Genomic DNA, 27,338 nt, shown 5'->3' with positions numbered 1-27,338 from the left:
CATGGTGTGACTCTTGGGGATGTCCTGTGCAAGGACAGGAGTTGGACTCGATTATCCATGTGGGTCCCTTCCAACTCAGCATCTCCCATGATTCTGTGAATGTCTTTTTTTCACAAAAACTATTGCTTTCATTATCTCAGACAGCACTTGTTTTTAAAAGGTATGTTGATAACAAGTCTGGTGCTCAAGGTTAAAATCCTTTATTGTGGTGTATGCCACACAAAGAGGAGTGGTAGAATCCAGGATGCAGTTATGCTTTCCTTGATTCTTTTCAATATAATTGCATCTTCAATATCTTCAATTTTATCTATTCTTTCAGAGAAAAAGGTCTCTACTAGTGACAGAGAAATAGTGAGGAATTTCTGAAAATTAATACTGTAAAATGAGTTTCACTTTTATGCAGAGCACAACGCAGCCTGTAATGTCTTAATTTGATGGAATTTTCAAAAATGTTATTATTTACAACTGAGATGTATAGAGTTATCATCAACTCTGCCAATTAAAATAGAATTTTAATAGACTCTAATAGACTCTAATTAATATTAGTATAGTATTAACATAGAATAATGGATAGGCAGAAAATACAAAAATAAAACAGCATAGATATACAAAATGTCACATGGAATTTCAATTATTTTTTACAATGATTTTATAAAGTTTAAAATGTACGTATACCAGAGAAAACACAAACAAATGAAATATAAACACACAAATATCACCCAAATTGTTGGCGTGCTTTCATGTTCTCATTGCCTGGACAGCAGCAGAGTAAGGGCTCAGGGGCAACATCTGGTTCACCCAGCCTACAAGTTATTTGGCGTCAGCTGAGCCCTGCTAACCACCTACCTGTGGTTGGCAAATGCCAGCTGGTATGGTTTATATTACCTGTCTTTAAGTGTGGTCTCAGCTAAGACAGATTTCATTGCATCATCTCCAAGCTCAGTGCGCTTCCCTGGCCACCTCTGCCTGCAGGAGATAGCTGAGCTGCAGTAACCTGTTTGTGTGCATGAGGGGATCAGCTGGCATCATCAAGCAAACCTTGCAATGATCATCTAAGCCATAAACAACCCAAATTTGCTGTCTTCTCCCATGACAGTGCTGCAGCAGGGCTGCAAATTAATGATAGGTCCGCACCACCCCACCCCAGTGCCTTTGGATGGCAAGGAGGCCAAACCAGTACAGATACATGGCTCCAAAAAGGTGGAGCGAGGCAGGACATTTCAGGAGCATTTTAGCAGAGGGTGCCTATAAAAGCCAGCTCACCATGAAGTTAGATCTGGGTACAGCCTTCACTCAGCAAGATGCTTCAGTCCATACTTCCCTTTAGCTCAGCAAATCATCCCTCTGACTGCAGTGATCCCTCCTCCATGCTCACCCCACATCTGAACACCTTACTGAGAATCTCACTGGTAGCCCTACTGCCAGCCCAGGGTGACCTTGATTGAGCCTCTGAGGAGCTCATTGTACCAGGGTGCTGCTGGGGCCAAGAATTTAGAATTCAGAGAAGAATTGGAGATTTAAACAAGTAACACGATTATCCAGAGCTATTATAGCTAATTCCAACAACAACTTTGGAAGAGAGATAAAGCCTCATGCTTCTGGGTATAGGCCAGCCTCTAACTACACTTACTAATAGCCTAAGACCTCCAGTTAGCAAGCACCTGCTTTCAGGGACCTTCCACACACTGTTCTCTGAGCAATGGCCATCATCAAAGAAGGATGAAACATCAGATGTAATTTAAACCTTATCCAAAACACCGATTTCGTTATTTCCAAAATTGCTAAATCCCCTCAGCCTGTTCTTTGTTTAAGCTCTAAAAGGGGAAATCTTCAACTTTAGAGGGTAATGGTCAATGCTTAGAAGTACTCAAGTATTGGATCCTCTCAAGAAACAGAGGTGCTGTAAAGGCAAGAATTGACATAGCACACACTGCCAGTAATAACAATAATGAGCTTGAATCATGCAAATATACTAACTGATCAAACTGATTTGCCTATCAAGTTGTTGTCCATCCTAACAAGGCGAAGCTCTTTAAAATTTCTCTCCAAACAGGATACAAATGACAGCTTGTTTTTGGAAAGACAATTTATCTTATTGAAAAAAAAAATCCTCTTATTAAAAAAGGTTCAAGGAAAATAAGACATTTTTCCTCTAAAGTTACCTATTTCTACTTTGTGTGTTTATGTACATATACACACACAAACACAAACTTAAAATTTGAGTTTAAAGACCGATTATGAAAGATTGCATAATATGAATGTTCTGGATTCTTTGTCTACTAAAATCCAGCTTTTTGGATAGATGACAAAATTCTAATGCTGTTTCAGTCCACACTTGGATAAGAACTCTATCAAATAATACTGCAATAAGTAAAAAGTATGTTTTCATTTTCAAGAACATAAAAAATATAAAAAAATATTCACTGAAAAAATAAATAAATAAAAATAAAAAAATAAAAAAATATTCACTGATAAGTTGCACATAATATTAAAATTCTGTGGGTTTGCTATCAAAGCTGCTAAAAGGATCAAACACCTCTAGGTAATGGGTAGAGGTTTCCAGCTAAGCTGCCTATGTAAAATTCACAGTGCTCTTCATTCAAAATAAAGGGACAGTCATGTCAGGGGAATTATTTACTCAAATGGGTTCAGTTTGCAAGTTTGGCATCACTTGTTTTGGAAAACAGATGACTGTTGAGACACTGGCATTCATATGCTCGAATGCTGTTATGCTTTCATAACTTCTGATTATCAGAGTCATGAGGTAAACCTGGATTTTTTTGCATTTTAGAGTCCAGATGTATGAAAAACAAAGCACAAGCTGCATGTTGCATTCAGATGGGAGCATGATTATAGGTAGACAGAGACAATTACAATTTTGGTAACAAAATTTTAAAATATGTATCTGCTGTAAATTAATTTGTACAGCCCTCCTAGTATGGACACAAGTAGAGCTGCTGTATATCGCTATAACTAGTGATGTAATTGCATTCACACTAACTTACACAGATTAGAACCAAATTTCATCCAAATCTGAAGTCACGCTGGTTTAATTTTTGCACTTTAGTGCAAAAATGAAACCTCTGAAAGGAGTTTTCAGGGGTTTTTTGCAATGACTGGCACCTTAAAGACATCCGGAAACAAGCATATATTATCACCAAGGCAGTGATTCAAAATTTACTGTGTGTAAAACTAGTGCACAACAGAAACACTGTCCTTTCAGCAAGGAGCCAAACAGAGTACAGAACTGTTGCATGAATTTTCCTGCAAAGCCTTTAGCAGCCAGACTAATCCCAGACACACCTCGTGCTGACCTTTACACACATACGCACAAAACTTTCTGGGAGACTTCCTTCCCCCAGTTCGTCCTTACTTCATCTCCCAGCAGGGCTGCCTGCTGGATGTGGTGATCCTGCTTCCGTAGGAAGGGAGAGAGCCTCCACCTACCTTGCTCTCCTTCCTTCCCTCCCCAGTCCCTCACCCCTCTCTTCCCCTCAGGCTGGCAGGATTCCTGGGGCAGAGCATGCAATCAGTTTGCAGGGAGCAGCCGCAGCCAGAGGAAAGATGCAGAAGCACAGCCAGAAGGAGCACCTCTACAAGCTGCTGGTGATCGGGGACCTGGGAGTGGGCAAAACCAGCATCATCAAGCGCTATGTCCACCAGAACTTCTCCCCCCACTACCGGGCCACCATCGGGGTGGACTTTGCTTTGAAGGTACTGAACTGGGATGCTGAGACTGTGGTACGGCTGCAGCTCTGGGACATTGCGGGTGAGTACAGAGGAGAGCCCTTTGCCCTTTGCCTTTATCAAAGAACAATACAAAATACAGAGCCCAACTCATTTGTACTGATCTGAAAGCTGGGAACTGCCACTACCTATGCAGTGAGGGAGAGCAGATTGAGGAGAGAAAACTTTAAGGGCAGCTTGACATTTTGGAGATTCCCTAAAATCAGCAGACTCCCAAACTAGGGAAGCCAGAGAGTCAGAGTGGAACCTGTGCTAGCTGATTTTTCTCCCAGGCCTTTGGACATACTAAGGGACGCAGGCACCTCTCTCCAAATGACCCAGTTGTTTTCCCTGTAGCTGACAATGTTCAGTTTTGCTTCCTTGAACTAACAGGTCTCTATGACAGGAGGAAGAATAACAAGAATGTCCTGTTAAATCTTTTTAATTTGGTGGAATAGATGAGACATTCAGTAAGATGATTAAAATTACTTTTATAGTTAAAAAAATAAAGAAAATGTATATGAGTTAGTTTATTGAAATACCTTCCTTCTTCCTCTCTCTCATACCTGCCCTCCTTCAGTCCAATGAAATCAACTTCTTATGTGTTTTGGAAAGAGAAATGTTTCTATTTAGCAATCATTCTGGTTGTTAAAAATATAATTATTCATATTTAAATACCCTTATTCCAACATTAAGCAAAACAAAAGACTATTTACCCTCTGCAAGGAGAAAAACAGTAAAGTCCAGATATCCCCACATGGTTACATCATTAAAACACACAGAATTTGACATTGTGGCTGTCAGTGCTTCAGACATTTTTGATTTGGCTTCAAATTAAGCAGGCAACTTTTTTTGCCACCACCTTTCTGAAAAATCAATCATTTTTGTTTCAGTCCAAAAAATAAGTTTATCTTGATGGCATATATCCCATGCTGTAAGTAATAATTTTTCATTTTGGGAATGCAAAAATCAAATACAACTGTAACAATAGATTACAGCATAAGGGGAGGCATTTAAAAACTCAATTAAATTAAGAAACTACTTTCATTAAATAGGGAATAAAGGTGAACATCATATCAGCTCTTAGGCAACTGTACCAGCCTGTGGCCTGAGTTGTGAGCCCACTCAGGTTCATTGATCTAGTCTGGAACAGCACCGGGTAAAACTGGTGAAATGAAAAAATTCTTGGCATTCTTATTGGTGGAGGGAGTGCTTTTCTGCTGCACTGAGCTGTCTCATGTCTGAGCTCTGAATTTGGCACTGAGGTACTAAAACTTATGCAACAACACTGCTTTATGTAAAACATATAAACTCCACTTTTTCACACACTAATTCAGTCTTGTGGTTTTATGGTTTTAAATACATATGTGCTCAGTTTTCTTTATTAAAAGATAGAATAATGTTGCAAACACTTATTTTACAGTTCACCAGTGGCTGATTGTAACAACAAATATGTACACTGCCAGAAAAACATTTCTGCATGAGAAAAAAAGCATTTAATAGTGAATTCTGGCTGTATCAGAGACTTAAAGAATGTATTTTGCATGCCTTGTTTCAGAGATTTATTACACTACTAATCATGTGCTGGCGGATCATATGATGTAGCTTTCGGTCAGGCTGCAAAAGCAATTACACCTAGTTGTAGTACTGAATGACTAGCATGCTTTCTGAGTTATCACACATGACAGAGAGAATTACAGCACAGTACTAAATTTCGTATGAATTGCCCAATTCAAAGCATCATTGTGAAGGTCAAGACAGTGGTTGGTAATAAAAAGAGTTGCTGTCTTAGCTTTAATGACTTCTGCTTAAGGAGCTTTAGCTGCTGCTGGCTGTACACTGAGAGCAAGTTCTGTAAGCAACATGCTGAATTTAGATGATCATGGTGCAGGCATAAAAGTTATCACACATAAGGCATCTGGCTGGTGAGAGAAAAAGAGGTTCAAAAATGAAAGAGAAGTAAAACTGATTGGAAATATGGAGAGAATGGAATTGATTTCTCCTGGCCGTGGCTGGTCATGTAAAATCATTTGCAAAATACAAATGGGCAATGAGAAGAGGGAGGAAAATAAAATCTCTGGTCTTAAAACATCCTTTCTCTTTTGATTGACTCTGTTATCAAGTCAGGCTTATCTTTTGTGGTAAGGAAATAAACTTCCAGTCCCTGACCAAGCTGGATGTTGGCTTAGCATGCAGAACACCTTGAATTGAAGCAAATTCTGCAAATACATTGTTAATATTTCATATCAGCAATGATATATGAATACATATTTATATCATATTTATATATATATATATCAGGTATTATTTTAGCTCTTATATCCTCTCCCCTCTCTATTATACAGGCAGTGAACCTAGCATATGTGTACTCCTCCTTGCTTTTCATGGGCAGTAAATTGTTTAAAAATCTAGAAATAATTTTCTTTAAAATATTGTGATTAAAACTAGTGTCAAACTTATCTACATTTTTAGTAGGGTTTATGTACGTTGTGACTTTATTTGAGGAATGACACATTCCAGCTGTGGTTGGACCAAGTAGTTTGGCCTGGTTTACCCTTACCATACATAAGAAGAAAAAGTAAATTTGGTTTATCTGGTGCCATCTAATTGAATTTAGTTAATATTTGTGTAAGATATTTTTCTGTGTTTTTTAATTTTGTAAACAAAGCTATAATATGATCTAACAGCTAAATGCTGAAACTGCATTTATTTAGATGAGAGAGTAATGCCAAAAAACAAGGATAACTAAGTATTACAAAAATTAATTCAGGGATAATGTAGGCTCTGCATTACACGTTGTTACTTTAAGACAGTGGTTTTAACACATACTGTATTCCTGAAACTGTAGGTGTTAGGCAGGAATAGTAAGATTAACCTTAATGCTATGTGATGTTATGGTGTTTGTAACAACATGCTGTCATTAAAATCTGTGAACTTATGTCTGATTCAGTGAAATGCCTAAGTTTGAGGTGACTGAATGTTGAGTATTGAGTGTGGGAGGAGATAAACATGATAAAGTTCACCTTTCTTTAATTTCTTCACAACAATTCCATTTTGTTTCACAAATTATTAGTTTAGGTGTTCCTGTTAAAGTGTGCCATCATCTCTACTGCTGTGTCATACAACATTAAATCTTGCCCCTCAGTCAATTTCTGTCTTTATTTCTTTATCTTTTCTGCTGTCTTTGTGTTTATGTACTTTAAATTCATTAACAAATTCTGAGAAGGAAAGCTTTAAAGAAACTCTGAATCATATTTTGCACAAGGTTACAGTGGATGGTGTTGGCCCTGCAGATGCAGGCTGGCACACTGCTTCTGAAGAAAACAGCTGTTGCAGACAGAAGATGTGGGTGTATTTTCTATTCCCTTCTCTGCAAGGCTGCTCTCTGTGCTACTGTCTGTGTTTTGTGCCCAAACAGTCCAGAGATTTCTCTGAAGACCAGCATTAGCCATAGATTTACTGCAGGGAGGAGCTTCGTACATCAGAGAGCAGCACATCAGTGCCTGCTCCCTGCTCCTTTTCAACAGCCATCTCAGCATCCTCTTAATCACTCCTTCTGCATTTGAGTGGGCTGGGTTATTCATTGCTACCAAAAAGATATTGGTTTGTGTTTAAAAGTCTGGTTCTCATAAACGGTTGGACCAATGCTTTGGGGAAAGAACAGTTCCATTTCCTTTCCAGGTCACTTTCACCTTCAGAAGCAGCAGTCTAGCCACAGATATAGATGAGTATCTCTGCACTTGTAAAGTTTTTAGGATTGTTATGCTGCAGAAGGAGTAAGTGGAAACCTGTTCACTAATGCCAGGCACAGCACGTCCTCAGCATTTTAGGCTTTTGGCAGCTGCTAAGCATTGCAGCACATATGCATAAATAAGATAGTCATGGTGATTTCTAGGCTAAGTTACCTTGAAATTACTGTTCTGCAAACATAAATAAGTCTCTTGCTGGGAGGGTTTTATTTCAGTAGACATGGGTGCTGGAATCTGTGGGCCAGATCCTGCTGACAGCCTGCTTTTCCTCATTCAGGGGTGGTGAACATCAGCTCAAGGGCTGCTTAAGCTTCAGTCCATAAAGACAATTATTTGAATTCAAGCGTCAATATTCTAAAAGATATTTTGAAGGGAAAGATAAAAGATGTTTAATTTTTTCCCACAGTTTCCAGCTTTTCAGTGTTGGCTAAAGGCTGTCTGTAAAGCAAGGTTGTTCCCAAAAGCATTATCTCTTAGGACAGTGGCAAGAAGTAGAATGCATCATAAAACTCAGCATTGGGCAGTTTCAATAATTTTTTAATTTAAATTTTTGTGCCACATTTCAGATGCTGTGGTCAAAATTGTGAAAGTTATCTGAGTTTAATCCCTTTATCATTATTTTTTATACCTTTATTAGAGATGATAGTGGTTAGTGAAAATTTTAGATTACTGTACAAATTTATTCGGGGTAAATTTTTATAAGCTGTGAAAGTTCAGCTGATGGTTGCTTTAAACCCATGAACTGATAGCTTTGCCTGCTGCAGAGGTACCACTGAGATTAGGATAAATGTGTAGGCAGCTGCCCTTCAGACAGAGAGTGTTTTCCTTTAGTAGAAATTTTGCTGCTTTATCACCTTGGTCTCACTGGGTTTGCTTCCAAGCAGAGTAGGATTCATCTGAATTAACAATTAGACATTTTTTTCCCAGTCTCAGACTACAAAGGGATCCTAACCTTCAGTACTCCCAGTTAATTTTTTAATCTAATTCAGGGCTAATAATCCCAACATAAAGCCCAATCTCAGTGGGCAAAGGCCATTGGAATTGCAGGGTTTGATGCCAAATGCCAGGGGTCTTGTAAGTCATGCAGTAAAGTACTAGGGGCCACATCAAATATTTCCCAAGCTTCTTACCCTTCCAGTGAAAAGCAAAACCAATCTTCCCCAGTTGGTCTTGCAGTAAAGCAGATTCTAATGTTCAAGGCTGCCTGAGAGGTATCACTGAATACCTAATGGCTGATCTATTTTCTAGCCTAATTCCTGCCTAAGACATTGTGTTGCTGAAAACCTAAGGCCAGATTTTGACATCTTTAATACATCAAGCAGTGCCTATTATTATGAGCAATTCTGCTAAACTAAAAGGTTTTAGGAAGCTCATCTATTAATATAGGATTTTGTTCACATAAGCGAGAATCTGTAGAAAAAAGAGTACTTCTGCATCCTTAGACATATTATTTAGTTTTCCATTTAGCTCAATGTAAATACTCAAGATCACTTTTTCCACAATTTAAATTAAAGTCATTATGCAAAGGTCATAAAACTAAAACTCTGATGTATAAAACACCTCTTTTTCCATTCAAACTGGCCTAATGCCTTTATGTCGAGTATGTTGATACATTAATTATAACTGATGGAGAAAAAGACCACTTCAAAACAGTTTAGACAGTTAATCATGCAGTTCCATTCTTTCTCTTTCTTTGAAGTGGTTGGTGATGGAAATTGGTTATCTCTGTCTTCCTGCAAAATGCTGCTTTTATGAACACACTGGCTTTTCTGTGCCGTAAAAATCCTGTGTATCTGAAAAAGCAGCTGGAAGCCAGAGGAAGAATCAGTATCATACAATTTGTCAGAAATTTGTGGGCCACTACTAAGCAGAAGATCACAACTTAGGAGCCTTTTATTCCTTTAGTAACTTCCTTCATGGTGGATGATTTCATTCTGCAAATGAATAATTTAGTTAATGTTCTGTGACACCATGTCCCACCTATCCCAGTGATCTGTGTCCTAATAAATATGTGTGAGGCCTGAGTTGAGCTTCTCTCATATCACCTACAGTGTAAGCATCTCACAAACTTTGAATGAGAAGTATAAAGTATCAGTGAAATACAATATCCATCAAAAACTATTTGTATATGTTGCTGCTTACCTCACTGCCATGTTTCTAATTAAACCTTGGCTTTTGGTGGAAGGCACCTTCTTGCAGATGAAAAAAGAATTTCTCAACAAGGAGATTATTGAATAGCACATGACTTAGCCATTCATCTGATTAGCCCACTGATAGGAATCATAAGACATTTGAATAAAAATATAGACAAAAGAAATTTTGAATATGACCTCTTCTTTCCCAGAAATAATCTCTTTCTATCTTGCTTTATCAATAGGACACAGTGTCTCTTTACGATAAAAAAAAATTTACATTAATTTAGAGAAGACGGGCTTCTTCTTTGGTTTCTGAATCATGTGTATGACTGTCTCCTTGCTGCCACAGTGCTTAAAACCAAAGACAAACATCACAAACTGATGGTGTTGACCCCCTAAGTGGGTTCAGTGCTATTTCCATTAAATGAAAGTGCATGGTCTAGAAGCTAAACAATTGTTACTTTTCCTTTCTCAGCCCTCCCTTACATTTGACAGCAAAATTTATATCAGACAAATTCTCTACAAATAACTTTCCTGGGGTCAGAGACAGACTGCCAATCTTCTTGTCTTCCTAACCTACTCAAAATTGCTCACGTTGAGAAAATAAGGCTAGAAACAGCTTTGTATCCAATGCTTCTATTTCCATAGCACTTTTTCCCAGCTATGGAAGCATGTACAGGAGTTGTCTTAAAAACTCCTATTGTTGTGAAATGTTTCAGGAGCTGACAATTTTTCTTTGGATCACAGCTGTGCTGCAGACATTAGAAGAAAATCTATTTTTTTATTTTCAAGAAAAGTTCTGTGTAATTTACTTTTCCAGAGTTATTTTTCCAGAGTTCCCATGAAAACAGCAGATATATTAAGAAATCCATAGCTGATCAACATACCACATCCTGATGTCATGTGTTAATTTGTTCATACTCTTAATCATATGAAATGAAAGATATTTACAAATGTCTATGTTTGAATATACTAATGTACTGGTAGCTCACAAAAAACTCTGTCCTTTCCCAGAAAGCACTTTGAATTCAGCAAATAAAACCATGAAGCTTCTGGAAAGAACTGGTATGAAACCCTCCTCACAGATCTTTTCAGTGGAGCAATGCAGCTCTTCATACTGCTATTGCAATATGATATTTCTTAGAGCACTTTCCGTGTTTTCAAGGCTTTAAATTCACCTTCCTCACCTCTGTGTTTTAGTTTGCCAATAAAAGCAAACTTATAATTACACTGATGCCTGGCATGTTTTCAGACCTATATTATGGTACTGCTGGTTATTATCATTTGCATGAGAATATGCAGGATCCTCTTCATGCTTGAGCACTTCGGTTGTGTTAGATGTTTTAGACAAAATACCATAGTACCAAGGAGTTTCCAATCTGGTGCCTATATTTTTTTGTGTCTCTTGTTGAAAGTCCTATAATGTACTCAAAGACTCCTGGCACTGTCCACAGACTGAGAAATTTGGTAGCCTAATAAGACCATACATTTATTATTCACTTATCACACTTATTATTCACTTATAATGAACTTCATTGAATTTCCTTGGATGTTGGCTTGAAAATTCCTTTTTCATGCAATACTTTCCTGCATTTTCACACAAATTATTCTAGCATGGTACTTATAATTATTTAGGCAAAGAGTAGTTTCCCAGAGACTTTTAAAATGAAGTCCTGCCTTCAGTAATGTTATCTTAGAAAACCTTTTATGTGAAATACTGACCTGGATAGGAAGCACTGATTTTTAGAAGGTAATGTTTGTTTTTCCCTCCTACTTTCTTCATTACAGGACAGGAAAGATTTGGAAACATGACCAGGGTGTATTACAGAGAGGCTATGGGAGCTTTTATTGTCTTTGATGTTACAAGACCTGCGACGTTTGAAGCAGTGACAAAATGGAAAGAGGATTTGGACTCTAAGTTGGTTCTTCCAAATGGCAAACCTGTGCCAGCAGTCCTATTAGCAAACAAATGTGACCAGGGAATAGATGTTCTTATGAACAACGGCATCAAGATGGATCAGTTCTGCAAAGAGAATGGGTTCGTGGGCTGGTTTGAAACATCAGCCAAGGTAATGTTTCTGTTTCTTTTCAAATGTTTCTAAGGACAGAGAAATCAGCTCCTAAAATAGTTCATTTGCTCTAAACATGCACCTTGAAAAGCTCCTCTCTTGGTAGTAATAATTAAAGATAGATTTGTAAATGTATAGTATGCAATTCTATTTCTTTCAGGTATTTTATTGCAACATTCTGAAATGCAGCTGCTGTGCCATGATAGGCCAGCAGTAAAGTATGTACCCAGTCAACAGGTTACTGCTCAATAGCCTGGGGAGGAGGATGACCTTAGGCAAGGCATAAAAACTACCTCTTGTGAATGATATGAAGATGGTTTTCATCATTCTTAATATTGAATATTGTCTCTAAATATTTATGTAACCACTTTGCCTGAGAAATGCTGATTTGAGACAATAGCTTCATTGCCTTAGATTCCAGAAATAAAGTCAGTCTATTGTAGTGCTTGTACAATGCTCACTGTTATAAGCTCTCATTCTCAAAAGTCTTTTCAAAAAAATCACATATCTGGGGAGGAAGGAAAATATCAGTGGTCAAAAGGCTGAATAAGCTGCTCTGAGGTTCAATTCTTTGTCTTGGTACTGATTTCCTGAGTGCACGGAATATTAAGATAAAAATCAGAAAGGGCACTCAGACTTTCAAATTACAAAGGCCAAAAGTAGGTACTGTAGATCAATTTGAGATGTCTCAGATAATTTCAGTTTGTGCAGGATTTGGAAGCTGGCATGTGAAATATTGATTTGAACACAACAATTCAGTGGATATTGTGTTGATTGTATCCTATTATGAAAGCTGGTGTTATCATTAACAGCTCTGGGGAAGTTTTGGATGTTTGAAATGTAAACAGTTTGGTTCTGGTTTAACCTAGATTTCTAGTAGGCTGGAAGCCAAATTTGATTGTTTAATTCCTTTTAAACAGTTTATGTAAGGTACTTAAGAACTTTTAGGGTGTATATTTGTGTTTTACTTTTCTGGTCTTGACACCTTCTTTAAGCAATAATATTTAAAAGATGTATCACTAGTAATCAGCAGAAGTAACAGCAGGGGAATAGCAGCATATCCCAGACTGCCTCAAGTATTGCATGAACTCTGGGCTCACTGCAGCTTTTCAGTACTTAAGGGGGCTAATAACAAAAATGGGGACAAACCTGTCAGGAGAGCCTGTTGTCATAGGACAAGGGGTAGTGGTTTTAAACTAAAAGAAGGTAGATTTACACTAGAGATAAGAAATCTTTTTTTCTGACAAAGGATAGTGGAACACTGGAACAAGTTCACCCAGATGTGGTGGATGCTCCATTCCTGGAAACATTCAAGGCTAGATTGGATTTGACTCTGAGCAGCCCAGTCTAGCTGATGATGTCTCTGCCCTGGCAGGCAGGTTAGACAAGATGATTTGAAGAGGTCCCTTCCAACCCAAACCATTCTATGATTCTATGTCTTTATAATTAATGCCTTTGCTTCTCTACTGAATGGGTCTCAAATTCAGCCACTGTTTCTTAAGATGCCATTTATAGAGAGAAATGTTGGTCTAAGTATGTATGTAAACTATCTTGCTCTACAACAGGGTATTCCTATTCGTTCACATGCAGCACCTGGTTTGCATTTAGGTCTGTGCTTCGTCTGCTGATTTGTGTTGTGTGAGGCCAAGAGAATCCAGTGTTCCTCTTTATGATAAACTACATTTTACTATGAGAATGGCATCTGTACCATGAAGTCCATACACCAGTCCCCAGCAAGCACTCAAAAAGGACAACCACTCAAAAAGGACAACCACATTTATTGTGCCAAGAGTCATTGCAGATCATGTCAGAAAATGAATTTTATGATGATGATGGAGCCAGTCTGGGGCAGAACTATGGCAGCATAAAAGATGTATAGAGAACAAAAATTTTTTTTAAAGTCATAACAGAGGAATTTTCCCCAAGTTTCTCTAAGCTGCACAGAATTAAGAATTTCTCTTATTTTAGATATGGTAAATATCTAGATTCTTTTTACATTATTTAACTCCAAAAGCCAAGCAGTCCCCAGATTAACAGTGCAATCCTGTAGGAACAGAAAAAAAATCCAGCTATGAAAAGACTTGCTTTCAAAAGCCACTCTGAAGGGAATGCTGAGAGTTGAGGGCACAGAGTGCTACCAGACTGTTCTCTGCTGTTATACACCAAAGGCTAGGACCTGTTGTTCTGCAATCCACACACCTGATTTCCACCCAGAATTGGAGGCTTCTGACTTTAAAATTATGCAGAGAGTCATTCCAGTAAAGATGGTAGAATCACAACATTTAAACTAAGTTAGATCAAAATAATTTCCCCACTTGATCTAAGTCCTAAACTAAAACTTGCACTTCCTTTTCTAAACAAAAGTTAATATTACTACTATTTTAGAATTCTGGATATTGTACATACCTGGTATTCTTTCAGCCTAGGGCATCATAAGTAATTGAACTTGGGTCTGATAAAAAAAAAAACTACTAACTCTGTTTGCTACAGACAATAGGAACTCTTTTGAAGCAGAATAGCATGGACAAAGGAGTCATCATATTGCAGATATCAGTTTTAGCAGTTCAAATAAGTAATAACTCTCTTTTTGTGGTACCCTGGAATAATTAGATCTCCAGAGGTTTTCTGGAGATGTGCTTGGAAATGTTAAAGCCTTGAGAACAAACTGAATATGATTTAAGCATTTTGGAAAAACAAAGGTGATTACTTATAAAAAGAACATATTTTTGTTCTGGTTGCCTTGCAGAAAGTAGCATGCTATATATGTACCTACCATATTTCAAGCTGTCAATGTTTTTAAGCTTTTCACTGGAAGATTACACAAAAAAAAATCTCTGTATTATTCCCTGGTGCTATTTTTGTAAGATAACCACTCCAATATAAAATATTTGAGCCACCTAATGCAAACTTATGTATTAGTTCTGATTCCTACATTGATCTGAAGGAAATAACCCTCTTTCAGTTTTCTCCCTACAAGGACAGAAGATTTTGTTTGGATAGTTTTCCATGTGAGAAGGGCAACACCACCTCACAGTGTAGTCACAAGTTACACTGTTGTTGCCATATAGCCGGTGGTGAGCCTGGTCTCTTTTATATCTGCATTTTTACTTCACCCATATTGATTGCAGTCTAAGAGGCACATCCCCAGATAGTCACCAAATAACCCTTAATAGTTAATTCTTTAATAAATTTCATGACCACAACTATTGTGAAAGAATCATTCTTTTAAAGGAAGGAAATTTCTTCTTCCTGTCACACATTAAATTATCCAGCACGTGGCCAGAGCAGCTGAGAGCTCCACTCACATTTCCAAGCCTTCAAACTGTTTTCACCATGCCTAGTTCAAAGAGGTGAGCTTTTGACTTGGATTAGAAAAGGAGCAATTTCAAGCTTATTATCACTTTATAATAAAAATGGAACTTGTGCAACAAAACAGACAAGTCAGGCAAAACTAAATGTTCTTGAAAGTACCTAATTCAGAAAAACCTTAAATGCCTTACAACTCGCTATGGCTGTGCTGTTATTATGCCTGAGTTCCACTTTTCCCTGTTGTAATTCTGCTGTCAGCAATACAGAATTAGATGAAAAGACATTCATGTTTTGTCCAAATTGCCCAGAAAGGCTGGTAGCTGTGCTTTTCAGATCCTTATAAAACTAGGTTAAGCACACAGCTCCTTGTCTCCTGAGCATCATGACCTGGAGACTGATGAGCAGTCTGAGTCTCTGGGCTATTTGGATACATCCTATTTGGACCAGGACAATGTTATAGTTCTGCCTCTAAAAAATTTGGATAATAAGATGTCCTTTATTCAGCTTTTGTTTGACAGGCAGTCCATGGTGTGCCACCATAGATTCAGAATGAATTGTGTTGGAAGAGACCTTAAAATAATCTAGAGAGCCCAAATGCTGGACGAGCAATCAAAAGTCCTCTTTGCCATTGCTATGTTGCCTTCAGAAAGTCATTCTCTCCTCTGTTCCAGCCTTTCTTTCAAAAAACAAAGACATTAATTCTTCCTGTCTTACCAGGGAATTCTGTGAATAATATAGGCTCTACTAGCCCTTGTTTAAATCACAGATTCTTCAGTTCTTTTGATTGGACAATTATTATGAAACATGAAAAAAGCATGGTATGAAGTATATTTGCAGAGGAACTGGATAAGCATTTCTGATTTCCATAAAGAAAAACAAGGTTTGGACATGTATTTGAATTAGGCTGACACTCTAAACTAATCTGCTGATCTGGTAACTTTAATCCAAGCAATCCATTTGAGACTGCCAGACCCAGTTAGGGATGTGTGGCTCCCTAAATTGTCTTTTTAATTCACTCAAAAAAGTCTAACCAATCTCACAGTACAGTTTGAGGAAATATTTCAGATTCTGCCATTAAGCAAGAAATAAAGCTGAGATTTAAGGCAGGATATTTCATTTCAGATGTACAATCACTCTGAGCAGAATTCTCTGCAGAGTTTTTTTCCTGTAATTAAAAGGAGTCCATTCAGATTATCCTATGGGTATTAGAGCTGTCCTGTAGCTCTCTGGATCACTTTTATGAAATGCATTATTTAGTGCTGTCCCAAATCTGGAAATTCAGAGAAACACAAAATTGTTGAAATCAGAAAGTCATTAAGTGAAATAATTTTGTTGCAGGCTATTCAACCAGATGTAAGAATTCAACCACAGAAAAGATCTTGTTCTCAGAGTTGCTGTCACAGCAGTTCATATCCATGAATTTCATGTTCCTGCATCCAGATGGCTTTTAACTTGTATGGCTGCATTTTCCTAGAAACACCACTGCAGGAGCACAGCACACCATCCTAATAAGGCTCTGTTCCCAGCAGTTTCCAGGGAGTTCTGCTAAGGGAGCATGTGGAACCATTCCCTCAGAGTGCTAGTTTGAGGGGAGGGCAGGTTAAAGCATCTTTCAAGTAATTTCCTTGCTCCTGGATTTTAGTGCAGTATGGAAATAAAATGTGGAAGCTATGAGCTTCTCACTAGGCTCCCATCTAATACCTGAATATTTCACAATTTGTAAATGTTTGCTTATGGGAAGTCAATTTCCTTCAAGTGCAGCAGTAGTCTAAGGTCATGTCTCTAGGCAGCACTGATTTAGAGCTCCCCAAGAGCTCTGTGCCTGCATCCACACTGTTCTTCACCGTGGTTTTCAAGGTAAGACTCAGAAGCATCAGAATCAGTAAGAGGAAGAAACTGTCAATGGGAAAAGCATTCTATCAGAAAACAACCAGATAGTCAAATACAAGATATGTGCATGGGAAAGAAACAAAATTTCTTCCATCTGAAATTGATACAGGCCATTAAAACTTGTCAGGGCCTTTATTCTTCTACAAAGAGCTAAGAGCCACTCTAATCTGTGGGAACTTATTTCATATATTAAAAAGGAATGCCCTAAATGTTAATGTTCTGCATCTGCAGTAGAGATGACAGATAAGGGGGAAGGTAATCCAGAATGCAAAAATGATTGCTGAGCTTGTGTACTGCTTTGAGTCACATTCAATAATGTATTTATTTTCCCTTTAGTTGATTGTTGCTTACAAGACATTATTTCCAATAGCAATCAGTTCAAGGGTTTTCAATAATGCAGCTCTCTTTCCCTGCCCTCAGTTGCTATCCCTTCCATAAAAGTGCCCTTTGAAAGGGTATATTTTAATAAGATTGATCTACTAATGCTACTTTCATTTGTGTCCTCCAGTGTTCCTTTCTGGATTTCAGAGATTAATCAGAGTTATTTTCTTTACTTTGATTTTTTTTTTCTGGTAATAGAATAAAGAGTAGCATGTTCTGATTTTCACCTTTCCATTCCTTCTTGATGAGGCCACAAGAAAGACTTGCACAAGTAGTCAGGCATTGTCACAGAAGCAGGGTTCAGGTCCTTGCTCTGGCAGATTTTGGCAGGTTGATGGAGGATAAATCACTCAGGGATGGATTCACATCTCAGCTCTTGCACTGACTGGGATAGTGTATCAGGTTCTGGGGCTTACTGAGCCACACAGAAATGAGCTAGGCACCTCAGGGGACAGGGCAAGGCAAGGTGCTTGGGAAAGGCTTTTATAAAGGCTGGCATGCTGAATCAGGGATACAGGACTGATAAAGACACCATAACGTGGGTAAGATCCTTTTTGGACTTGCAGTAAAAGCTCTCTCTTGGGAACGAGCTTTTCTTGAGAAAGGAAATTGTTGCATTCTTACCTTATCATGTGAACACTTCATCCTATGCTATCTCCCACTTTCCAACTAGCCACTGCATGGTGGACTAGGATTCATGTGGCTCTGCATTTTCTCCTTCTGACAAATGGCCATCGCAGCACTTCCCTATCACAGAAAGCTGCTGTCCAGATAAACACATCAAAGATGCAGGGCTGAGTAATACCAGCCTTGGAAGCAATATAGGGAGACAGAGTGTCTCCTGTGTTTGGAGAACTGTGAAGGTAAAAGTGGCCTCTGAGGAGGCTGGATAACAAGCACTGCAGGTGCGAGGAAGAGGGAGAGAGGGGAGGGGAAGGGAGGGGAGGGGAAGGGAGGAGAGGGGAGGAGAAGGGAGGGGAGGTTAAGGGAGGAGAGGAGAGGAGAGGAGAGGAGAGGAGAGGAGAGGAGAGGAGAGGAGAGGAGAGGAGAGGAGAGGAGAGGAGAGGAGAGGAGAGGAGAGGAGAGGAGAGGAGAGGAGAGGAGAGGAGAGGAGAGGAGAGGAGAGGAGAGGAGAGGAGAGGAGAGAAAAAAAAGTCTGAACTTCAGCAATCATCACAGTTTCTGTGATGTTCTTTTGTAGGACAAAGCCATATGGGAGGTGACAGTTATGGCATTTCAACATAGAGACCCACTGAAAGATAGTTTTTCACTCCACTGTCTCATCTATATTTTCTTGCTTTTTTGAAACATAATTAATTTTATTTTCAGGTATAATTGAGGCAGTTTCCATGTCTCAATACCATTAGTGGGTTGTCTGTGATTATTCTTCTCTGTACAACCTTACACTCTGATTGTTGGTTTCTTTGTGTTTGAGTGGAATTTAACTTTCTTTCTCTTTCCTCCCCTTGATTGCCTCTCAACACTTCATGGGCCCTAAAGTCACCAGACCTCTGGATGTCTGTGTTTGGATAGCAGATCACCTCCTACTGTCTGTAGCTTTTTCACTGCCTAGCAGAATACAGATTTTTATTTTGCAAAACACACCATAGAAGGAGAGGTGGAGAAATCAATATTTCATTAGTCAGCCCAGAATACAGCAATGTCTGATCTGAAGGTCTAGGACACCACAGGATTAAGGTGGTAACAAAAGGCAATAGTAGCATGAGAAAGGAAGTGGTCAAGGCAGGGATCTTGGGACAGCAGGAGTTGCTTTTTTGGAATGACCACAGGCTCCTTGCAGCAGGTGACTTAACATATTACTTCTCATCCATACTGTGTGCCAGTTGTCATCTGAACCACAGGAGCAGGCTGGAGCTAGACACAAACTCAAAACCAGCTGTGCTGTCTGTCAGGGTCACCCTTCCTCTTCCTCCCCTTGTACCCCAGCTGAAATGGTCATCCACACAGCTTAAACACTTCACATAAATGTTAAAGGTGACAAACTGACTCTCTAGACTCAGTAGCCTCAGGACAGGACTTTTTATTCCTTCCCTCTTGCTTTTTTTTTTTTTTCTTGTTTGAGTACTGGCTGGAGACTTCTTTTTCTTCTGCATTTTTAGGCTCATGTCTGCCACATGGATTTCCATCACAAGCAGGGATGAGGGATGTCCACATATATAAATTTTATGCAATTGTGGGCTTGGTTCCTTCCCCCTTTCCCAGTGCTGTAAAATGGTAGCCTCTGACAAAGATGGCTGCTGTTAATACATCTGAACATTAATCATTTTGGGTAGAATATTAGATAGTCCCTAAGACCTTATTAAATAAACACATACTGCTATTTCAACACATAAGCAGCACATGGGCAAATTAAATGCTCACCAGTCCATCAGTAAAAACAAACACAATGCAAAAGGTATTTACATTTCTGTTTTTGTGCATTTAACAATCCTGTTTTGGCTTCAGTTTTCTAAGCAGTGCTGAGAGATATTTTTCATTGTCTGGGGGTTTTTTTAATAAAATTTCACAGTGCTCTGAAAAGGGTTTTCAGTGCATGCTTGAGGAATTTTCTAGTCTGGTCTGAGAGAGCCATGTGATACACCAGAATTTTAACATCTCAGTAGAGAGACAATTCCCAGCCCCATATAACTTTCTAGCAGTTACTATGTACGTTAATATGTGCTTTTCTAAAGTATTGGGAGGTTACAACTTACTGATATTCTTTACATACAAAATATTTAAGTTCATGTTTGTCATTGAAGAAACCTGTGAAATCTTGCACTATTTAACATTTTCAGCTAGATCCACAGATTTCAGTCCTTTACTGTGATTCAAAGGGATGGACAATGGAATTTGTGGAGTTTTGACATTGATTTCAAGGGGATTAGATAAAGTCATGGTCCAGCATGTGGCGGCTAGTTGGAAAGTGGGAGATAGCATAAAAGACAAAGAATCTATTCCTTTAGCTTTTGATTTTCCTATAAATGTGTCTTCTCTACTGAAACACACACGTTTCTTTCTTTTATAGCTAGTTTATGGCCTCAGTACAGCAGGCTTCAGATTGCCATCCAGAGGGACCTGGACAAGCTTGAGAATTGGGACTAGATGGCATTTAAATGTCCCTTCCAGTCAAAACTAGTCTATGACTCAGAGATTCAACTTGAAAACCTGGGTAATCTTAGGCTGCAAATCGAACATTATCTTTACTGAGCAAGAGTAGTGTGTGTATATACACAAATGTATGCCTATGTACTGGTATGCATTTCCATATGGATGTATGTGGCTGTGTGATACAATTTCCTAGAAGATTGAAGCTACAGTGAAGTTTCTAAATCCTGCCTTCTAAAATAAGTAATCAATGCCAATAGTTACACTAGAAGAGTGCCTTTTATGCCAGAAAGCCTGAATTTTCATTCCAAACATATTGGTGGCTGTTATTTACAAAAAAAAAAAAAATCTTTATTCACGACTACTTCTTATTTTCTATGCTGCATTGAGCTGTGTCTCAATGATCAAGCTGTTTCAGCTTTACTTATTCTACAAACAGGGTAAGAACTGCTGCAAGTTAAATGTGCAGTTGATATCAGGCCCATGTAGGAAAATATGTGCTTTAGCTTTCATTTTGAATCCCTAGAGTGAGGCTTTCTGTCCTACCACAAAAACCAGCGGTGATATATTTCTTCTGAATCAGTGCATGGGAGATGCAGTGCATTGCAGTCAACCTCAACAAGAAATAAGGGAGGACTCCAAACCATACAGAACCGTTTTACTGTTTTGTGAGTAATTTGAGATTGTATCATTTATTCAATGAAACTGGTCCATCACAGGTTTCATTGTAAGCATTGCATACAGAAATCTTGAAATTGTGGGATAGGTTTTAAAAAATAAGTCCTATTCATGGCTGTAATTACTGGTAGGTAATTAACTATTTGGAAATGAGTAACCATTATTCAAGCAGTGAAATATGGTCTTTGGAGCTTTACTTCAGGCATTGATCCTCAACACCTCTCTGGTATTTGTTTTTTACTTTGTTGAAGCAATCAAATCACCAAAAGATTGAGGTAATTTCAAATCAGCTCTGTATACATTTTAAAACATATATGAATCTTAATATATATAAAACTTCAAAACTCCAGTAAGCACTATTTAACACAGTCAATTTTTGAAAACTGTTTATTATGGTATGTAAACTTTTGATGTTACTGAGGGAAAAATTTAACTATGCACAGGAAATACGCAATATGTTTTTATTATTATTGACTAATCAACCTCTCTTTCTCTTTTATTTGCAGGAAAATATAAACATCAATGAAGCTTCCAGATGCTTGGTGAAACACATAATTGCTAGTGAGAGTGATCCAGTTCAGTCGGTTGAACCAGATATTATAAAACCACACTTGAATTCCTCCAAGATTGTCAGTTGTTCAGCTTGCTTTAAATCTTAAGAGACTTCCAGACTATTACAAGAGCTGAGCAACTATGATTCACAATTTATACTTTATTCAACAAAACCAGCCTGCCTACATTGTCCCTAAGCAGATTGTAATTTTCTCAAAAATATATTTAAATTTTTCTTTTTTTTTCAGCTAAAATTTATTATGAGGTGTGCATTCCTAGCAACTATTCAAAATTCTCTATGGCTATTGGTCAAGTAAGACTCATGGTGATGGCTGTGTTTTCCTATTTGGGTGGCACCAGTGATATCAAAATCCATTTCTTTGCCATGTGGTTTCTGAAAATTCGTATTTGTGATGAGACTACAGCAGCACCCTACTTGTCCATTGATTTCCAGGATGTTTCCTCAATATCTTGACCAGGAAAATTTCATCATTGCACTCTTTGTCACCCTTCAAACTTGAATGATCTTGTTTCATATGAGGAAGATTATGATGAAAATGAAAATTGAGCTGTTTGGAAACAGACACCAAGAATGCTCACAGTTAAATATTCCCATTGCAAGTTCAGTCTCCTGGATGTAGTGACAGGACTGAACATGCAGGAACATTTCCCATCATTCAGTTCTCCAGAATATCTGACCTTCCGAGACTGATGAAGAATTTGCTCCCTCTTTCTGAGGAGTTGCATTCTCACAGTTGATAGCCTTATCTTAGATGAAGCAAAATGGAACAAGTCAAGGCTGAAGGGTGACAAAACAGGCAATCAGGGGTACAGTCTCCTGGGTGAAGGAGATCAGGCTTTTCAGAAAGGGTTATCTATTCTATAAAGCCAGCATGTCCTCTGGAAAGCTCACACTGATTTTTTCCCCTCCCTCTCATCCCTCATGCCACAGATATCCCCGCGTGTTTAAACGGTGTATATTGTATAAGTCCTAACATGCATCCCTTCATTACGTTTATTCTCATGGGAAAATTCACTATCCACACTCCAAGATACCAGCAGAACTTTTCAGGAATCCATCTGTGTTGAGCAGAAGGGTATTTGCTTTCTGAAAACATTCTTCTAAAATGTATATGAATCATCACAGGAAGCAAGCAGAATGAAACAGTCTTAAGAGACACTTCTGGAAGATGTGAAGAATTTATTGAGCCATACTGTGGAAATAAAATTGTTGATTTTCAGCATCTCACAAAAGGTGCAGGTTGGTGGAGTCATTCAGAGAAGTGTGTCTAGACAAGAAGTCTCGACATCTGGCTGCAAGCTCCTTCAAGACAAACTTTGCCTCTATCCTGCAAATCACTTGCAAATTCTGTTCTTACTTAGACTTTTCCTTCCTAAGCTGTGAACTCTCAGTTGCAGGAGCTGTCTTCAGACATGAGTTCCTCTTTTTAGAGAGGTGTAACAGCATAGAAGGGAGGAGACAAAATCTGCCTTATGTTTGCAGATGCCACTTCAATACTTCACTGAACACTTAGTTGGAAATGAAGGAGTGAAATTCTCAGTCTAGTGAATACCTGGTGCATAGGAAAAATGAAAAAAAAAATCCTCAAGCTGACCTTATACTGTGGGACCTATGAGTTTCATGTGCCTGTAAAATTCATCCTGCTTGGCAATGTATGTTTGGACTCAAAGTTCTTTTCCAACCTAAATGATGCTATGACTTTGTGCCTCTCACTAAATTCTCTGTTACTATATAGGCACTGCAGATAAGAGCTATTTTTCTCTCTCTGGAGAGCCAGGGACAGGGACATAGCTCTTTATGTGCTCTTCCTAAAGCCTTCCATTTTTCTCACAGAATTTTGGATTAAGAAAACAAAGTCTCTAGTTTTAAAAATAAAAATTCACATCCAGAATTAATCTGCACAGACATAGATGTATGGATACATATATATAAATATAATGAGCTAGCTTTTTTGAGAGTAATTTTCAAGTTGTCTTGGATGCTGTGTATCCTTTAATGCCTGTGTTAAACATTCTTTAACTCCTGCTGTGATCTGTGTCAAATACCTTAAGCTTCCTGCCTCAGTTTCCTCAATTGTAAAACAGGGATCTATGTACACACCTACCTCACAGCACTCCCTGAAAGTTACTGTTGGCACTGTGCTTTGGGGATACACAAATGCCAAGCTCTGATACTGCTCAGAACAAAATATGAGTGCCCTCTAGCATAAATACATGGTGCTGTAAAGCCTTAGTGTTCTAAATCTCTCAAAGGCTTGCCTGTGCTACAAAAATTAACTTCAATTATTCCACCTCAGTTAAGCTGGTCAAGGTTATAAAGCAACGTGTGACTGCATGGGCTGATCAGATTGGCTGCAGATGGTCTGCAAACGGAAGCTGTGGCTGCACAGATGTCATGGCACTAGGTTAATAATCTCAGCAACAAAGCTGCAATTCAGAACTAGAGCCACATCAGGTATTTCAAATTTAAAGCATCATTTAAGTCAAGTCATATGGACGCCTTATTAAGGATAACAATTCATATCCTGAGCCAACACTATGGTTAATACAAGGAGCTAGATATCTCAGATAGCTTCTAAAGGGCTAATTTTTCATGAGCTGAGCCCCGTACTTCACTTATGAATCTGTGGATCTCAGGTGAAGCAGAGGAAATTGCCATTTCATCCAAATATACTTTTATGCCCAACTCGCAACAAACCTAGCAGTTCCTAATGTGTTTTGCTTATCTTCATATCACCTTTATTTGATGGCTTCTAGCAATACACACTAAACATAATGGGAGATTCCTCAAGACTTTGAGAACTACGGCTAAAGATCTGGTAAGACAGTAATTAAAACAACCCTGCATAAATAAAACACTTAAATAAACACTTAGAGGTATTTTTGTTCCTCACTCTATGGTATAAACCAGCTTTAAAGTATGGGCTCATTATCTGTTCCATAATGTTTCTGTGGTGTCAGGTTCCACTGCAGTCCCTTCTTGGGCAGATTTTCCACCTCTGGAAGATGGAGGACAGAGTGTGGTCAATTGCTAGACTAAGGACTATACAAGATGTAAGTTCTAAAGTCATACATATTTACACCATGAGAATTAGAAGAGTATCACAAAGAACCAGGCCTCCTTAGGAGGTTACATAATTACATATGTTCATTTTTATTTGTACTAAAGTGATAAAAATCTGTCAAGTCTTTTTCTGTTGCATTCACAATAAATGTGTGAATGCAACCTGAATATCTAGCAAACAGAGCCTTTTTAGAGGAGGTTATTGTTGTAGGCAGGCCAGAATAAAAGCTTTAATTTAGAATTAATGAGCTCATTTTGTGCCAATACCCTTTAAGGAAATGTAAAGTGTCAGTCCCTAAAAGCTTGGATTTCCTTAGGTTTTTTTATGCACTCTGCGCTATGTCCTCTTTTCTGGTCACCAGGGACCAGGCATCTTAATCACATGTCCATTTCAAAATTAAAAATTTTCCCTTTCTGTTTGCAGTAAGAAATGAACCATGAGTCTCTATTGCCTTGCAAATGGGCAAAGGTACTGCAAAGCAGAATTAACATTCATTTTCATACTAATTCTCAAAATACAGCCCTGTGGATGTCCCAGCACCTCAAACCACATGTTGATAGGGAGCAAGGGAGGTGCTGGACATGAGAGATTACCCCAAAATACTCAAAGAAAACAGTGGTTGAACATCTTCACCCCCGGACATCATTTACAACACCAGAAATGACAGAATGTCTTTCATTTTCTGTATTGAAGCTCCATACAAAAAAAACCCCTCATGACCCTAAATACTTCGGGCAGCATAGACATATTGCTGATAGGAAAATACATGGAGTGAAAGATAATTATTCAGTTATTCCAGAAAGATCATCATTTATTTGACCAGGTTCAGCTTTCAATAGACAGACATTTGGGAATCTGAAAATCAGGCTTTGTTATTCTTACACACTTTTTATATTAGAGAATGTATTTTCAATAATTTTTCTATTCAGGAATAGCTGTTCCAACAGTACTTTATGCATTCAGCTTGAATTGTTGTACATCAATATTTTATCTTCAGATTTTTTTCTGCTTTAACCTACCTGACTCTATAAAATGGAGAAGGAGAGAGAGAGGAAAGGAGAATGTGCACCTTTAAACAGCAGTATTGTTTTACTTCTTGAAACACCTTTTCTAGCTGGATAAAGTGAAACTGGTAAACAGATGTGAGAAATTAATTTAGTGTCAATTGCCAGGAGATAGTCAGTCAAAATATCTTTCACTGCACCAATATTTATGCATGTAACCACAGGTTCTATTGTAATAAAAGATGGTATTTCTGACAAGACATGGAATATGAGTAATTTGTAAAATTAATTCATTAGCCAAAGTAGGCACATACAAGTAGCCATAAGGTAATTCAGCTTTCCTCATATGTAGACAATTTATGACATATATAAAAGTCCATTTTAATAATTTAATTTAAACTGCTTACTTTCTGTACAACTTCTCTTTTAAACCATCCAGGTTAATGTTTGACTTTGGTTAAAGGGTTACATATCTCAGACAGAAACCTTCCACCTTTTCTCCCTATTTTATATCCAATTCCAGATGCAACTTTTATGGTTCCAGCTCTTCAAAGAACCTCAGTTCAAAGTTTGATTTTACAGGCAGAATTTTTGGCTCACAAATAGATGCATCATCAGTTTGGAGGCTCATTAGTAACCACAGGCTCAGTTCTTGAAAGTCCTACTGGGTAAAAAATGGCCTAAATATGTAAAATGGGCACCTGCATGTCTAGGATATAATAATTTCATTTTTCTTCAGTTGTCAGGACAAGATGGTACCTCCAGCAGTGTTTCATACTCGAATTTTCATGATTCCCTAGAAATATTAGATTGCCTTATTAATTGAAAAAAAAAGAAAAAAGAGAGAAGATTGCATGCAGTGTCAGTGTAGTATTTATTTTACAGTTTTCAGCTTTTCTGCTACAAAAGCAAAAATATTTGCATTCTGGATTAATTTACTTTTTTAATGATGCAACCTGACACTCTCACACCCCATGGCTGAGGGTACTACAAGACCCTCAAAAAATCCCCAGTACTTGGTGGCACAGTTGCAGCTACACTGACTACATCTCTCAACAAGGAAATATATTTGACTGCACAATTTGGGAATGTTAATTTTCTGAAAATGATCCCCTTTACAGTTGCAGTGCATCAGATGCCGAATTAAGATTGGAACCTCTGTGTCCTATGTTTCAAATTCAGCAATAATAGTTTACAAATACAAGATATTAAACTGAGAAAAACCACAGCACACCACTCCAAGGAGTGGAAGCTGAGAAAATGAAAATTTCCCAGTAGACTTCTCTGTAGGTCAACAACAGAAAGTTCTAGTTTGGTATTTGCCTGGTTTCTTCCAGAAAATAAGCTGTTAAGCTATAGCAGCTCAATTCCACAGCAACTGGTAATAGCTCCACCTGGCATCTACAGAGTTTATGTAGTTTTGAAAGTTTTGATTTCAAAAATGGCATCTTTGTTAAAGGTTTGAGTCAGTGGTGCCTAACTAGTGGCACCTAAAGGTTAATTTGCTGTACCATGCAGATCTATCCATCTATCTTCTGTTTCCATGAATCCATGTGTTTAGTCTTCACAAACCATGCGAGGAAAGGGCCAGTGCAAGATGCTCCTTTAACAGTGATGCCTCAGCCACATCCAAAATCCTGCAAAGGAGGTA

General features: G+C 38.2%; 1 protein-coding gene across 2 annotated transcripts; it reads left to right on the top strand.

The window, feature by feature from the left end:
• Positions 1–1,442: 1,442 nt before the first annotated feature.
• On the top strand, positions 1,443–21,704 carry RAB38 (RAB38, member RAS oncogene family). Of its 2 annotated transcripts, none has more exons than XM_066570344.1 (4): positions 1,443–1,471; positions 3,507–3,769; positions 11,399–11,679; positions 21,552–21,704. In XM_066570344.1, exons 2-4 carry the CDS (start codon positions 3,565–3,567, stop codon positions 21,702–21,704), a joined length of 639 nt encoding a protein of 212 aa, XP_066426441.1. In that variant the 5' UTR covers positions 1,443–1,471; positions 3,507–3,564. The 2 variants fall into 2 exon arrangements, with proteins under 2 accessions (XP_066426441.1, XP_066426433.1); XM_066570336.1 differs by lacking the exon at positions 1,443–1,471 and adding an exon at positions 2,643–2,651 and having other exon boundaries at positions 3,583–3,769.
• Positions 21,705–27,338: the final 5,634 nt, after the last annotated feature.

The sequence above is a fragment of the Molothrus aeneus genome, chromosome 2, assembly GCF_037042795.1.
Source record: "Molothrus aeneus isolate 106 chromosome 2, BPBGC_Maene_1.0, whole genome shotgun sequence".
NCBI classification, from domain to species: domain Eukaryota; kingdom Metazoa; phylum Chordata; class Aves; order Passeriformes; family Icteridae; genus Molothrus; species Molothrus aeneus.
The sequence above is the reverse complement of the archived record's forward strand: the minus strand, read 5'-3'. Positions and strand labels throughout refer to the sequence as shown.

Excerpts from the sequence above, each read along its gene's own strand:
- RAB38 (XM_066570344.1), top strand. The coding sequence starts at position 3,565 with ATGCAGAAGCACAGCCAGAAGGAGCACCTCTACAAGCTGCTGGTGATC. Across the intron at positions 3,770-11,398 it reads GCAGCTCTGGGACATTGCGG|GACAGGAAAGATTTGGAAAC; the intron begins GTGAGTACAGAG and ends TCTTCATTACAG. Across the intron at positions 11,680-21,551 it reads GGTTTGAAACATCAGCCAAG|GAAAATATAAACATCAATGA; the intron begins GTAATGTTTCTG and ends TTTTATTTGCAG.